The sequence below is a fragment of the Dipodomys ordii genome, unplaced genomic scaffold, assembly GCF_000151885.1.
Source record: "Dipodomys ordii isolate 6190 unplaced genomic scaffold, Dord_2.0 Scaffold180, whole genome shotgun sequence".
Taxonomy (NCBI): domain Eukaryota; kingdom Metazoa; phylum Chordata; class Mammalia; order Rodentia; family Heteromyidae; genus Dipodomys; species Dipodomys ordii.
This window is the reverse complement of record NW_012267396.1, coordinates 915,867-931,090: the sequence shown is the minus strand read 5'-3', so window position 1 is coordinate 931,090 and position 15,224 is coordinate 915,867. Positions and strand designations below refer to the sequence as shown.

At 57.7% G+C, this 15,224-nt stretch overlaps 1 protein-coding gene across 7 annotated transcripts in view; it reads right to left on the bottom strand.

The window, feature by feature from the left end:
• Positions 1 to 15,224, bottom strand: part of Dnm2 (dynamin 2) — a 69,219-nt gene that overhangs the window by 3,831 nt on the left and 50,164 nt on the right. For 5 of the 7 annotated variants that reach the window (XM_013034017.1, XM_013034016.1, XM_013034013.1 and 2 more), the window contains exons 13-18: positions 11,130 to 11,181; positions 10,209 to 10,220; positions 7,068 to 7,181; positions 1,759 to 1,868; positions 677 to 788; positions 356 to 520 (exon numbers count right to left, since the gene is read on the bottom strand). In XM_013034017.1, the coding sequence (XP_012889471.1) occupies positions 356 to 520; positions 677 to 788; positions 1,759 to 1,868; positions 7,068 to 7,181; positions 10,209 to 10,220; positions 11,130 to 11,181 (565 nt within the window). The remainder of the gene's footprint in view (positions 1 to 355; positions 521 to 676; positions 789 to 1,758; positions 1,869 to 7,067; positions 7,182 to 10,208; positions 10,221 to 11,129; positions 11,182 to 15,224) is intronic. The other 2 variants (XM_013034018.1, XM_013034014.1) reach the window with 1 other exon arrangement.

The window sequence follows — 15,224 nt, the reverse complement described above, 5'->3', positions numbered from 1 at the left end:
GGGGGGGGGGAGAATGCACAAATCACCACATTTAGCTCTTCCTCAAGTGATTCCTCAGCCAGGAGGCTGAGATCTGGAGGATTACAATTCGAGGCAGAAGTCTGCAAGACACCATCTTCTAATTAACCAGTCAAAAAAAACTGGACTGGAGGCATGGCTCAAGTGGTAGAGCACCAGCCTAAGCAAGTAAACTGAGTGAGAGCCCGAGGTCTTTGAGTTCAAAGCCTGGCCGCCAAACACTGACTGTGATGAAGTGCGCACGTCTCTCCGTGGTGATGGCTGCGATGACCTTATTGAACAGGGCCAGGAGCCCGCTCAGTGTCCCCGAGGCCAGGCTGGGTGGGGACACACTCACGTTGTTGATCATGAGATGCATGATGGTCTTTGGCATGAGGTCGCGGATGGACTTGTTGATGATGGCCACGTACGAGTCCACCAGGTTGCGGATGGTCTCCACCTGCCGCTCCAGCTGCGGGTCCATGGAGAACGTGTTCTCCTGAGCTCCGTCCTCGCTCTCAGCCTGCAAGGGGACCACGCACGGTGAGGGGGGCAGGTGGCGCCAGGGGGCCTGGGACACAGTCCCCCTCCCCCCCTCCTCCCAGGTCAGGGCTTTAGCTGCAGAACTTTCTGGATTCTCATGACACCCTGCCATGGCCTTCCCAGCATCCCTCCTTGCCTGGTCCTTCTCGGGGTAGACCCCGGCTCTCAGGAATGAGGCCTTCCAGCTGTCCACATCTTCCTGGGAGTCGCAAGCCAGCTCGATCTGTCGCAGGTCCTTGTAGACATTCCTGGCGGGGAGATCGGGACCTTGGGCCCGGGGCTCTGTCCCTCCCACCCCGGGCTCCCGGGATGGAACGTGTGCCCACTGCAGCACCGGGGGCCAAAGCCTCCCAGCAAGCCCTGCGCGTGTCCCGATGCACCTCTCCAACCCAGGTCTGCAGCAGTGCTCTCCGCCCACGTGGCAGCCCTGCGCCCCAGGAGGCATGCACCCTGCTTTTTTGGGGGGAGGGGCAAGGCGTCACTAGGTACCCTGGGCTGGTCTAGAACTCTCCATCCTTCAGCCTGCGCCTCTGTGTGCTCCACCACACTGGGTGCAAACTGCTTTTCCTTTTTCTGTGTGTCAGTCCTGGGGCTTGAACTCAGGGACTGGGCGCTGTGCCTGAGCGCTGGTGCCCAGGGCTGGCGCTCTACCACTTGAGCCACAGCTCTGCTTTTGGCTTTGCTGGTGGTTCACTGGAGATAAGTCTCACAGACTTTCCTGCCCAGGCTGGCTTTGGACCCTGATCCTCAGATCTCAGCCTCCTGAGTAGCTAGGATGACCCGGCCTGGTGTCTAGCTGTTAAACATTTTCTTCCCGTGCTGATGGATCCCAGGGCCTCACACATACCAGGCCAGACCTCCACCCAGCCCTCAGTGCTTCTTCAGGACTACCCCTGCCTGCCCCACACCCACTGCCTGCCGTCCCCACCGAGTCCCCCAGAGCCACAGGCCCAAGCCCTCACCCCTCTCTAGGAGGAACTGGCTCATCTGGCAGACCCCACCCTGCGCCCCCCTCTCCCCCAGGCCAGCCCAGTCCCTCCACAAGCTGTTCCTCCCCAGGGCCACCAGAGGGCGCCCGCGAGGCCCATGGTGCCCTCCACTTTTTCACACTTCCCACGCAGCTGGGAGGACAGGCGTGTGTCACCACACGTGGCTGGGTCGCCCTTTCGAGAACGTGGGGTCTGCACAGGGTCCCCCAGGCCTCCAGGGGGCGCTCACCTCTGCTCCGTGTTGAAGATGGCGAACACGTGCTTGTTAGACATGAAGCCCTTTTCCACATCGCGGATTTTGAGGTTGTCCAGAGGCAGCATGTACTTTTTCTCCTTTTCCTGAGGGGGGGAGCGGGAGGGTGTCACAGTTCCAGGCTGGAGGGCACAGCAAGGACTAGCCCAAGACTGGTGCTAGCCACAGGCTTCCCGCCCCAGGGCCTTTGCACATCTAGGCTATCCGCTTAGAGCGTCTTTCTCCAGGGTCCACAGGGCTCCCTCCTTGCCAGCCTCGGGTGCAGAAGAGACCGCACTCTGGACCACGATATATCTTGCTCTTAGTGGCCCATGCCACAGCCAGCTGTATTGACTTGGAAGATTCTGGAAGCCAGGGATGCTCATACAAATTTGTTCACTGTAGACCTGGCCCGCCAGTGTCAGAACGGCCCACTCTGTGCACAGAATACAGCCGTGGGGTGGCCTCCCTCCCAGCTGAGCATATGGAGTCTGGGAGTGAGTTTACCAGGAGGGAGACTGAGGCACAGAGGGGCAAGTGGAGGCAGGGGTAAGACTCAACTTCTTCAGACAATTCCAGAGTACTGGAAAGCATTCTGGTTCAATACTGGGGACGGAACTGTGTCTCCAACTGGCTAGTTTGGTGCTCTAGGATCGAGCCACGCCCCCAGCCAGCAGGCCACGCCCCAGCACAACCACGCCCCCACCGGGCCACGCCCCACCCTAGATCAGGAAGCCGCAAGTTGCCTCTCCACTGGAGTCTGAGCAGCTGCAGCTCTGGCTGCATGCTCAGCACCCACTCCTGAAGACTTGGGGTGACACTGCACCCAGAGGGGGAGGCGGACAGTGTGAACCTCTGAGCGACCTCTGTCATGGAGGGGCAGGGTGCCAGGGGCATGCGGGTGGCTGGATAAGGCCAGACTCTGGACAGCCTTCCTACTCTGTGCCTTAATTTCCCCGCCTGTCAATGAGGACCACTTTCAACCCTGGGATGGGAGGTGGGGACTGCTGACTACAGAGCCAGTGCCAACAGGCCCTGTTTTGTGCTGGAGTCTGGCGCTCAACCATGTGAGCCACAGCTCCCCTTGTGGCCTTTTGGTAGCTAAATAGAGAGAAGAGTTTCATTGGCTTCAAACTACGACCCTAAGATCTCAGCCTCGTGAATAGCTAGGATTACAGGCCTGAGGCACTGGAGCCCAGCTACTTTTCTGTTTTCCCTCCCTCCCTTCCTTCTTCCTTCATTTTTTGTTGGTCATGGGGCTTGAACTCTGGGCCTGGGAGCTGTCTCTCAGGTCTTCAGCTCAAGGAGAGCGCTCTACCACTTGAGCCACAGTGCCACTTCTGGTTTTCTAGTGGTTTATTGGAAATAAGAGTCTCGTGGACTTTCTTGCCCAGGCTGGCTTTGAACCATGATCCTCAGATCTCAGCCTCCTGGGTAGTTAGGATGACAGGCGTGAGCCATCAGCACCCAACTTTTATTTTATTTTTTTTTACATAGTGTCTTACTGTGGAGTCGGGCTGGCCTCGAATTTGTGATCCTCCTGATTGCTGGAGTTACAAACCTATACCCTGGTGCCTGCTTCTCAGGAACTTTCTATTGTGGCTCTTAAAACCGGCTCCAGGCTCATCAGCTTTCTAGACTGGGCAAGCACCAGGGCAGAGCTCAGGCCCAGGGCCAGGCAGCCAATGGTGGAAGGACTATTCGTGCCCAAGTGCAAGCTGGAGCCGGGGAGCCCAAGGGGAGGGGGCCCTGCCAAGAAAGGCAGCCAGACGCCCGCTCAGTGGTGGAATGCAGGGCCTGGTCCCACCCACCTCTGGGGGGGAGGACTTGGGGGGGGACGCTTTAGAACAAGCCAGGGGCCTTGTCAGGAGCGCCCCCACCCCCTCACCCCAGTCTCCCGGCAGCCTGGAAGTGAGCTGAGGGGCCTCAGCTGCCCCCACCCTGTGGTGTCATGGGGGAGGAAGCTTCCAGCAGCCGGCTAGGCCAAGGCACTGAGTCACAGGCCATCTATCCAGACCCGAGCAGAGACGCCACATCTGGAAATGTTTATAGTGTAATTCCGCCCAGGACGCGGCTGCGGCTGCCTTCCTGCGGCCCCGGGCCCATGAGCCTGACATAGCGTGTGCGCACAAACACAGACACACACAGGCATGCACACGTGCAGGCACACACACACACGCGCGTGCACACAGGCGCACAAACACGCACACAGACACACAGGCAGGCATACACCACCCCTCCTCCCACTCCGACCCCCGCCCTCCCCCAGGTCCTCCTCCTGGGCAGAGGCCACCCACCGACCCCAACCCCTCCCCATCCCTTCCCCTCCGGCCCACCCTCCTCCCCTCCCCCCCTCCCCTGCCGCCTTTGGATTTCCTGAAAATCTACAACTTTCTCCAGATGCGAGCGCCCGCCTGCCCGCCCCGCCACGTCAGACGAGACGATGGACGATGGACGCAGCGGTGGCGGCTGGAGCAGCAGCGGCTTCCACGCCTGCATGAGGACCACCCCGGGGAACCCAGGGACAGACAGACGGACAGACAGACAGCTGGCCTCGCCATCCCAGTGTTCAGACTACCTGTTCAGGCGGCTGTGATGTGTACAGTAGTCTGCACACTGGTTAGGCTGGGTCGGCACGCACATCAGAATGGGACCCCCCCTCGCCCTCGCCACCAGCCCCTTCCTGGCATTTCCCCCCCCAAGCCAGGCTGACCCCAGACAGAGGTAAGTGGCATCTTGCATGACCCCCTTTCCAACTGGGGTGAAGACTGGCCCCAAAAGGCTTGGGTGGGAAGGAGAGGCAGAGGGTGAAGGCCTCGAGGCCTGGGGCGGGGGGGGGAACCCCCTCACCCTGCCCTGTAGATGGAAATGTCCTCGTGTCCATTTCTGAAATAAAGAAATCCTGCTGTCTTGCCTCTCTCCCTGGCTTCTTGGCCAAGGCCGCTTGGCCCCTGGGGGGCGGGGGGGTTAGGGCTCCCCGCAGGCAGGCAATGTGGTGGGGGAGACCATGGCCTCTCATGATCTCGGCCTGCTTTGTGTGTGGGGTACACACAGGGCCCCTTTCAGGATCTGGCTATGCTGGGGGGCGGGGGCTGCGCCTCTGGTCTGGGGTCCCGAGTGAGAGTCAAGGTCCTGTTTTTGATCCGTAGATAATGGGAACCACCCTGGGCACAGAAGAGAAACTCCTAAGACTGGGCTTGGGGGGAGGGCAAGCCGATCTTCCCCTGTTTTTGGTCGATTGTGGGGCCTGACTCTGGGCCTGGGTGCTGTTCCTCAGCTCTTCAGCTCAAGGCTAGCACAGAGCCACCTTCCCAGGCTCCAAACCCCTGAGCCACCAAAAATCAAGAGTGGAACCGCCTTTGGTTTTTTCTGTGTGCTAGAGACAAAGCCGAGGGCCAGGAACGGGTGGCTCACGCCTGTAATCCTAGTCACTCAGGAGGCTCAGATCTGAGGATCGTGGTTCAAAGCCAGCCCAGGCAGGCAAGTCCATGAGAAGCTCATCTCCAATGAGTCACCAAAAAACTGGAAGTGGAGCTGTGACTCAAGTGGTAGAGCGCTGGCCTTGAGCACAAAAGCTCAGGGCCAGTGCCCAGGCCCTGAGTGCAAGCCCATGGACCAGCCCCCAGAACCAACACAAAACCCCTTCAGAGATTCTCCATCTTGGAGTCCCACCTGGAGGACAGCTGACATGACACAGAACAAATAGGCTTGGGTCCCCCAGAGGCCTGGGGCTCTGGGCCGTCGCCCCAGAGGCACCCAAGCCCAGGGCTGTGGGGACAAAGGCGAAGCCGCACCCACTGGGTCACCCAGACCATTTGGAGCCTCCAGGAGAAGGCGATCAGAGCTTCCTGGGGGAGGCTGAGGCCACCTAGAATCCCTTGAAAAATGCTCACCCCAAACCCGGACTTCAGAAGGACCCCCATGGGGCCGCCCCTTGGGCATCTGTTCCTAGCCAGGATGAGTCTGTGGCCTGATTTGGAGAGGGGAAAGACCCCCAAGCCCCGCCCCTCCCCTAATCACATCAGCCTGGGTGGGGGAGGGGCCCAGCCTCAGTTCCATGACCTAAGACAAGCCACCACTGCTGGGTGGGGGTGGGGGTAGGAAAGGGGGGGTGGCCCCAGCCCCCAGGCAGGCCTGAAGGTGTTTACAATCGGAGAGTTGAGGTCACTCTTGCCGGCTTCCCAAGGCCTGCTCCTTCCTGGGGGCCATGATGAAGCACAGTTACCTTGCTCTGAGGGGAGCCGCAAGGACACAGGCTGGGCCTGGGTCTCCAGCACAGCGCTCTCCTAAACCCTGAGGGACAGATCTGGGTGAGATGGCTTTAGAAGTAACCAGACGCCGGGCGCTGGGGCTCACGCCTGTAATCCCAGCCCCTCAGGAGGCTGAGATCTGAGGATCTAGGTTCAAAGCCAGCCCAGGTAGGAAAGTCCGTGAGACTCATCTCCAGTGAACCAGCAGAAAACCAGAAGTGGCGGCGCTGTGGCTCTAGAGGTTTAGCGCTGGCCTTGAGCTGAAGAGCTGAGGGACAGCGCCCAGGCCCAGAGTTCAAGCCCCACGACTGACTAAATGCTCCAGCTCACCCAGCACCATGCCACACCCCAGAGCTGGCCCAGGACCCTAGGGCCCTGCCTCTGAACCCCAACTCTCTAACCGTGCACGGTGAGGTGCTCTCTCCACGTCAGGGGGAATGAATGGAGGTGACCAGCAGGACAAGCGACCGAGTGCGTGCCAGGAGCCTGATCACCTGCCCTAGAGCTTGGAAAGCCATTACTGCCCGCCCCGAGCTCTCAGCTCTGAAATCGTCCACACCCACTCCCTTCTGTTAGTGGGGTGCCCGGCCCCCCCCCCCACAGCAGCTGTGTGATCGGGGACTCATACATGGACTGTGCAGGCGAGTTCACGGGTCATGGTGGTGGCAGGCCAGGTGGAGCTTGGGCACTGGGTAGCCTTGCAGCCGGGGACCACCAGGTCACCAGGCTCCCGGGGATTGGAGGAGGAGCCTAAGTGCCCACAGCCCGCTCCAATGCAGCCCAGGTGGACAGTTTACAGGGCAACAGCGCCCCCTGTGGGTGATGTGAGGAACAACAAGCTGTCATCCCAAAGAAGTGTGGCTTTCACTGAAGTTACACAGCTACCCTGTCAGGGCAGAGGTTGGGCCAGTGGCCAGAGGGCACGTGCCCTGCCTGGCCTGGGCTCACACGGCGGCCCAGGCTTCCCTTGCCCTCTAGATCTTCCTGCCACAGCCTCTCACATGCTGAGATGATGGGTGGGTGCCACTACACTCAACCCTGCCCATCTCCACTCACCTCTTCGTCCTTGTACCAGGACAGCGATTCGGCCGTCAGCACAAACCAGTACTCCTTAGAGCCCCCCTTCATCAAGCTGATGTTGTTGATTGTGAGCCAGCCCCTGCGGATCACCTGGAGGGGACGATGTGCTTTAGTGGGGGATGGCACCCTGCTGCCTGGCCACCCCCTCCAGCACAGCGACCCGAGCCCTCACCCCCCACAGCCAGGCGAGAAGCCAGGGACGGTGGCACACAGCTCCAAGCCACATACCCGCCTCGCCCCAAGCATGCCCAGTTGGAAACCTGGAAGACGCGTGGGTAGGTGTGCAGACAAGACACACAGACAGACAGCAGGTCCCTGGCACCCTGTGGGTGCTCCTCTGTGCTGAGGGCTGGCTCTATCTACGCAGAGGCGAAGCAGATGCTTGCCTGCTGGAGGGGACCCCGGGAAGGGGCCTGGGGGCGGGGGACGCGTGCTTGTGAGGAACTGCATTCCTCTGGCTGAGCCCTCCGTGCCACTGGACATGACCTGAAGATGGCAGTCACTGAGGGGTCACCCAAGTTGTTAAATGGTGGCTGGTTGGTGTGTGCCAGCCCTGGGGCTTGAACTCAGGGCCTGGGGCCCAGTGGGGGTCCCTGAGCTTCTTTCTTTTTGCTCAAGGCTAGCCACAGCTCTACTTCCAGTTTTTCTTTTTTGAATAGTTTATTATTCAGGCTGGCTTTGAACCTGCCACCGTCAGATCTCAACCTCCTGAGCAGCTAGGATTCCAGCTACAGTGCCTGGCTTATATTGGGTCTTTCTTGCCTTGCTTTTGGAACAGAGTAATAAATGCCCCCCCCCCCCATCACAGCTTTGCCTGTTACCTTCACTCTGCATTATCAGGGCCTGGGTAACCCCCTCCTACCTGGGAAAAGGGGGCCAAAGATGGCAGCCTAGAAGACTCTAAAGGAGCCATGAGGGGTGAGGATAAGTGGGAGGCTCGGAGGCCCCCTGGGGGGCTTGACATGACTGTCACCAGCGTGGAGGCAAAAGCCAGGCCTATCCTGGGACTCACCTGAAAGCTAGTTATAGGTAGCCTGAGGGGGGGGGGATCAGATCCTTCCCCACTCTAGACTGGGGATGGCGTGGGGGGGGGGGGGGGGAGTGGGAAGCACAGGCAGGGCAGCCTGTAGTCTGTGTGTGGCCAGGACAGCTGGGAACAGCTGGCGTTCAATCCCCCCCCCCCCCCAGCTGCTGGGCTGGGGCCTCCAGGGGTCAGTCTGGGGCTGGGATGTCTTCTTGGCAGGAAGAGCTTCACTTTGCTTACTTAACCTGTTGTCCCCCCCCCCCCCCGCTCCCCCAGCAACTCTGCATAGTAGCCCCCCTCCCCCCACGCTCTGTCCTTCCACTGAGGGTGGGGGCTTCCTGGTGACAAAGGCTGTAGCCGTGAAGGCTGAGATGGGCACTGCGTGGTGCAGCCAGCCTGACCGGCCCTTGGAGGCCTGGCTTTATCTGGGCCTAGGGGGCATTCACAGCCTGCTGCTCAGGCTTTAGGGTGCGGGACAGGCCCCTTTAAGCCATTTAGGGAGCTGCCTGTGGGAGGGGTACCGCTCCTTCCTGGGGAGCAGTAGGTTGGGGGCCTGGGCTAGGGAGGAAGCTGGGGAGGCGGGCTGGGGGTGGGCAGGGCTCAGGGCTTCTCGGGGAGGTCAGGAAAGGCATGCGGGAGGAAGACCAGCCTGGGGCAGCGTGAGCAACAGGCAGGAAGCAGGCAGGGCAAGGGTGAGGGTCCTGGTCAAGGATGGAAAACATGGCCCCCCACATCCCCCCACCCTGCTGCACTCATGGCTTTGTGGCCAGGGTGGGGAATCCTGGAGGAAAAGAATGGTCTATCTGGGTCTGGCCTGTTTGCTGGAGGCGACAGTTCAAGTTCAAGGGGCTCTAGGGGAGGGAAAAAAGCCTGAGGCAGAGCGATGCCGTCCATCCGCCTGCCGGCCCAGCCCGCTGGTGCTTAGACCCTATCAGTACCCACTGCGATCCAGACACACCAAGGCCCTGGCACAGAACTGGCTCAGCTCCTGAGAAGATCCCGGAGCTCCCAGAAGGTCTGACGGGGGCCGGGGGCCGGGGGTAGGGCTGCCCAGTCCTCAGCAGCTGGCACTGACAGGATGTCTTGGACAAAGGGGCCTCTCTGAGGGCTGTTTTTGGGGTACACCTCAGATGGGCTAAAAGATGGCTGGCCACTTGGCCTCACACAAAGAAGCGTTGGCCAATACAACACACCTTCAAGGGCCTCACCAGCTGACCTGGGAGAAGATGCCCAGAGCACAGTGGTAAAAATGAGGGACATGGCAAGAAAAAAAAAAAAAGCTAGGCTCAATTAGTGATGTCTGTCCTTGGCAAAAGATAATGGGAGGGAGAAGGCACAACAGGACAGCCTCACCAAGTCCCTTATCTGCCATGGAGGAGAGAGGCTAGTGACAGTATCCAAGGGGTGGGTGGGGGGAAAGGTCTGATTGATTAGTTATGCCTGCCATGGATACAGCAGGGAACATCACAGGGGAGGGGAAAAAAATACCTCAATCAGTTAGTCAACACTGGCCACAGACTGGGGAACGGTGACAGGCTTATGAGTAAAGAATGCTAGGATTGATTAGCAACGCCTGCCAGGGCTGTGCAATGGAAGAACAGCACAAGGGGGAAAGTACTGAGTCCATTAGCCTTGACTGCCAGGAGCACAGGGGGAAAAAGAGCAAATTCTGTATATGAAAATCATGCTGTGATCGGCGAGTGATGTCTGCACTGGAGTTGGAAGGAGAGGCAGTGGTAAAAATGAAGTCCAGTAGAGCTTGAGCTTCCTGGCCAGGGGGCAAAGGGGAAGCAGGGGCAGTGTCTGCTGCGTGGCTGCCACCCCTCAACTACAGGACACCAAGGCTGAGCCTACAGGAACCAGCTAGAGGACAGGGCCTTCCACAAACATGGCGGTAAGGTTAGCATTTTTTATGAGAGCAACAGACAACCAGGGCAATGCATAAATTTGACAGACGTTCAGGTTAGTTTGATTGTTTCGAAATGGTCTTTTTTGGTTATTTTTTGGGGGAAAGAGACTCTTACAGGGTAGGCAGGGCCTCTGTCACTACTGGAAATCTCTAAGGTTTGCTACCACACTAAGCAGGTACTTACCAAGATCTCCCCCTTTGAGAATGCAAAGTTAGGGTTGTGGGTAAATCAAGGCAGAGTAGGAGGAAAAGAGATGAAGGGGACATGAGGGGACGGAGAAAAAGCAGGAAAAAGCACAATAATGGGAGAAGAGGAGAGCAGGGAGAAAAAAAACAGCAAAAGAAAAAAAATTACATGCTATTAATTATATTCATGGTGTTAATATTTAATTCATTATCATCTCACAAAATTAAAGAAAAAGCAACAATGTACATTATTACCTAGGCAAGCAAAAAAAAAAAACCCCAATAAAACAACAAAACAATCATGCAGCGGTTACATTCTCTTTTCTATCTGGCTCTAGAATCGTGCAAGATAAGACAGCCAGCCTCAGCCCCCACCGCACGGGGCCTGATGTGGAGAAGGGTGGGGGGAGGGGAGGGAACAGTGGTAGAAATTTTGCAAAGCTGATGTGTTCTCTTTTTTAAAAAAAAAAAAAAATCGAACACCGGCATGTATAAAGCCGTTACTAGGCCTCTGGTGGGGTCAGACATCAGGGCGGCAGGTGTGGGGTGCGACCCACCCAGCCTTCCCTGAGCTGACGGGCCACGAACCTCACGTGGCGCCATCTACGGGCAGAGACTGGGAAACCCGATTTCCTTGCAGAACCTTGACACTTCCGCTTCGAAGAGCAAGTTCTGACGTCAGCCTCTGTGAAATCCCCTCTCCCCCCACCCCAGGCTACCAGAGTGCCAGCATGTTCCAGAAACGTGGACATCAACATGGAATCCTGAGGCTGTCAGTGGACGGCCTGGTCCTAGGGTGTTGGCTCCTAGTAAGGCATTGCCCATGCCAAGATGGGGGGGGAGGTTGCTGGTCACCCCTACGGCCCTCCCGCCCCTAGGGTAGAGTGGGGGCGGGGGGAGGACACAACCGGGCAGCTACCTGGTTTGGGATGGCTCTCTTCTTGTTCAGTTGTGTGCTCCTTTGCTGGGCACTGAAATCAAAGCAGAGAAAGGGTGCATTGAGATGAGAGGTGGGCGTGATGGGGGCCTGGGGCCCCGGTGGCATGGGCTGGGGTTCTTTCCCGGGGGGAACCCAGTGACCCGGTATGGACAGAGGCAGATGGCTCTTGCATGCAACGCGGGGTCTGAGGCAAACAGCCTGGGCACGTGGAAGGCGAGAGCAGATCTGGCTAAGCTGAGATTTTAGGTTGTCTGTGCAAGTCAACAAAGGCTGGTGCTTCGGGGGGGGGGGGTTGGCGGCCCTGAAGGTGCAGGGCCAGCTGACCCCCCGACACCTGAGTCCCGATCATCCGTCTCTGACCCCAGTGCCAGGCTGAGAGCAGCTCTAACACAAGGCTGTCAAGCGAGTGGCGGAGATCAACCGTAGCACAGCCACTGGCCAGAAAACACCACACATCTGCCAACTGCCGGGGTTAAAACCAGAGTTTCTACAAGTTTCTTGTTTGCAGTCTTCCATCTTTCCACCCTTCTTCCTTTTTCTTTTGGAGTGCAGAGGATGAAATGCAGGACCATGCACATGCTAGGCAAGCGCTCCGCCACGGAGCCACGCCCCCAGACAGGCCACGCCCCCTCCTCTTCATCCATCCTCCTTCATGGCTGGAGTGTAGGTTGTGCAGATAAATGAAGGTTACCACTTTATCTGTGTACCTAGCAGTATGGGGTCTCCTTTTTTTCCTTTTCTCCCCCGCCCCCCTTTTCTGAAACAAGGTCTTGCTGGGGCTGGCCTGAAACTCTGTCCTTATGTCTCAGCTTCTCTCTGCCTCAGTGCCAGGACTGCAGGCATGTGCCACCGTGCCTGGCCCTGGTCCTAATACATTTTTCTGCTCCAGCAATCACATCACTGCGTGCTAACTCCTACTATTTGGCCATATATATATATATATTGTCTCCAGTCGTGTGGCCTGAACTCTGGCTTGGACGCTGTCCCTCAGCTTTTCAGCTCAAGGCAAGCACTCTACCACTTCACAGCGCCACTTCCAGTTTTCTAGTGGCTTATAGGAGATACGAGTCTCATGGACTTTCCTGCCCGGGCTGACTTTGAACCTCGATCCTCAGATCTCAGCCTCCTGAGTAGCTAGGATGACAGGCTTGAGCCATAGGCGCCCAGCTTGGCCATTATATTTCCTTTTCTTACAGCTTTAGCTGGATACAGTATCAGAACAATATGAGATTAAGCAAAGCTGCTACCTGACTCTGGGGTGGGGCCTTCAAAGTTGACTCTTGGATAAAGCAGAGTGAGTGTGTGTGCTCATGCGTGCGCATGCATGTTTTCTTTTTTTTTTTTTTGGGGGGGGTCCGGTCGTGGGGCCTGAACTCTGGGCCTGGGCGCTGTCCCTCAGCTCTTCAGCTCAAGGCGAGCGCTCTACCACTTGAGCCACAGCGCCACTTCCAGCTTTTTTTTTTCTGCTTATGTGGTGCTGAGGAATCGAACTTAGGGCCTCAGGCATGCAAGGCAAGCGCTCTACCTCTGAGTCACCTTCCCAGCCCCAGATGCATGTTTTCTTGAGACCAGTTCTTGCTATGGAACTCAAGGCTGGCCTGGAACTTTTGATCTTCCTGCCTCAAGAAAATGAGTGAGGCTCACAGGCCCTGTGTGCAGGTTCAGGGCAGTGGGAGTCCCAGGCCAGGGAGGCAGAATAGAGTTGGGGTGTGATGGGAGGATGTAGTGAGGGGGTAGCACAACTGGGGGACATCAAGGTCCCGGATGGACTACTTCCTACAGGCCTCCTGGATGTCTGGAACAGCGGCCCACAGGGTGCCTTCTTCTCCCTTCACCTGGACCCACTAGGGATTTCTAGGTCCCCTGGGAGGGAATGTAAATTCTGCCCTCAGCCTGCCCCGCCCTCCTGGAGAGGCGTGGCTTTGAGCTTCCCGTCTCTTGGGGCAAGCCTCCTCCAGTGGGCCTTCCCTCTGCCTCCAGCTCTCTGGGTCTTCTGCCTGGTACTTCTCGGGTGTCCCCAGGCCCCCCTCTCCCCATCTTTCCCATCTGTCATCTCCCTGGGCCAGGTTCCTCCCTGACTGCTACGCGCTGGGCATGGGACCATGCAGCCCGGGTGCCCCCATCTGCACAGCGGGGAGCAGGCACACAGCAGGCGATACCCACCCGGTGACCAGCTCTTCAGGGTAATAGCAGCTGGGGAAGTGGGGAGGCCCCGGAATCCAAAGGAAAGAGTAGAGCAGTCAAGGGAAAAACAGGAGACAGGGTGAGAAGGAACTGTGGGCGAGGCGTGAGCAGAGGGATGCCAAGATGATCGGAGGAGGGCCTGGTGCTCTCTGCCATGGCCATCCAGTGGCCGGAAGTGGGAGGAGCCACGGCCCCTCCCCCCCATCTGAGAACTCTGTCTGCTTGAACCCCAACCCCAGTCCCAGCAAGGACAGCTCAGCCCGGGCCCTGGGCTCATATGGGCTCAGGGAGGAGTTGCCAAGCCTGTCTTCATTCATTCATTCATTCATTCAAACGTCATTTATTCCACTCACTTTCTACGTGGTCAGCACAAAACAGATGCTCACCGGCTCAGTCTGTCCAGGGATTTCCAGCCCAGGCCTTGGCCACCAGCCTCCTCCCAATGCCCAAGGTCGCCCCTTTCCTTCCAGCCCCCCTCCCCCACTCCCAGGGCCCTGCGCCTCACAGAAGCCATAGAAGCACCTGGGTGATGACCGAGCTGGCCCAGGGCTGCTGGAATGAATGGGGAGTGAAACCCCAGGACCCCCATCATCATCATCCTCCTCCTCCTCCTCATCACCACCATCATCATCCTCCTCTTCATCACCATCATCACCATCCTCCTCCTCCTCCTCATCATCACCATCCTCCTCCTCCTCCTCATCATCCTCATCACCATCATCATCCTCATCACCATCCTCCTCCTCCTCCTCACCATCACCATCATCATCCTCATCACCATCCTCCTCCTCCTCCTCACCATCCTCATCACCACCATCATCCTCATCACCATCCTCCTCCTCCTCCTCACCATCATCATCATCATCATCATCCTCATCACCATCCTCATCGCCATCATCATTTTTGTCACCCCTTTGGCAGTACTGGGGTTTGGATCTTGGCTAGGCAGCGCTGGCTGGTTTTCCAGGCAGGGTCTTGCTTTGTGCCTGGGTTGACCTAGACTGTGGCCTCCCGTGAGTGCTTCCCCGTCCCGCAGTGCTGCCACCGAGCCACCCATGTGGCTGGGGTGACAAGCATGTCCCACTGCGTCCAGCCATTGAGGGAGGGAGTCTCACCAACGTTTCACCCAGGCTGGCCTCAAACCACAATCCTCTGATTTCTATCTCCCACATAATTCGAATTGTAGGCTTGAGCCACTGTGCCTGATGAAACAATTTTTTTTTTTTATCTACATCCTGCCTAAACCAGAGACCAGCCGTATCCGGGTACCATGATACAGAGTTGTTTTGTGTGTTTTTCTTGGGTGGGGGTGGTCAGTACTTGAACTCAGGGCCTGGGCGCTGTCCCTGAGCATTTTTTGCTTAAGACTAGCACTCTACCACAGTTCCAATTTGGGCTTTTTGGTGGTTAATTGGAGATGAGAATCTCACAGACTTTCCTGTCCAAGCTGGCTTTGAACCATGATCCTCAAACCCAGCCTCCTGAGTAGTTCAAATTACAGGAATGAGCACTGGCACCAGCATGCTCTGGTTTTAAGTCCATCCTAGCTGCCCTGAACAGCAGTGTTTGGGTCCAGAGCCAGTGAGACGCTGCAGCTGGGACAGGCTGAGTTGGGGACAAATGTCTTTTGGTCCAAAAAAGGCTCTGAGGCCATGTGCTGGTGGCTCACGCCTGTCATCCTAGCTCCTTAGGAGGCTAAGATCTGAGGATTGTGGTTCGAAGCCAGCCCAGGTAAGGACAGTCCATGAGACTCTTTTTTTCTTTTTTTTTGGGGGGGGGGGTCTGGTCCTGGAGCCTGAACTCTGGGCCTGGGCGCTGTCCCTCAGCTCTTCAGCTCAAGGCTAGTGCTCTACCACTTGAGCCACAGCGCCACTTCCGGCTTTTTTCTTT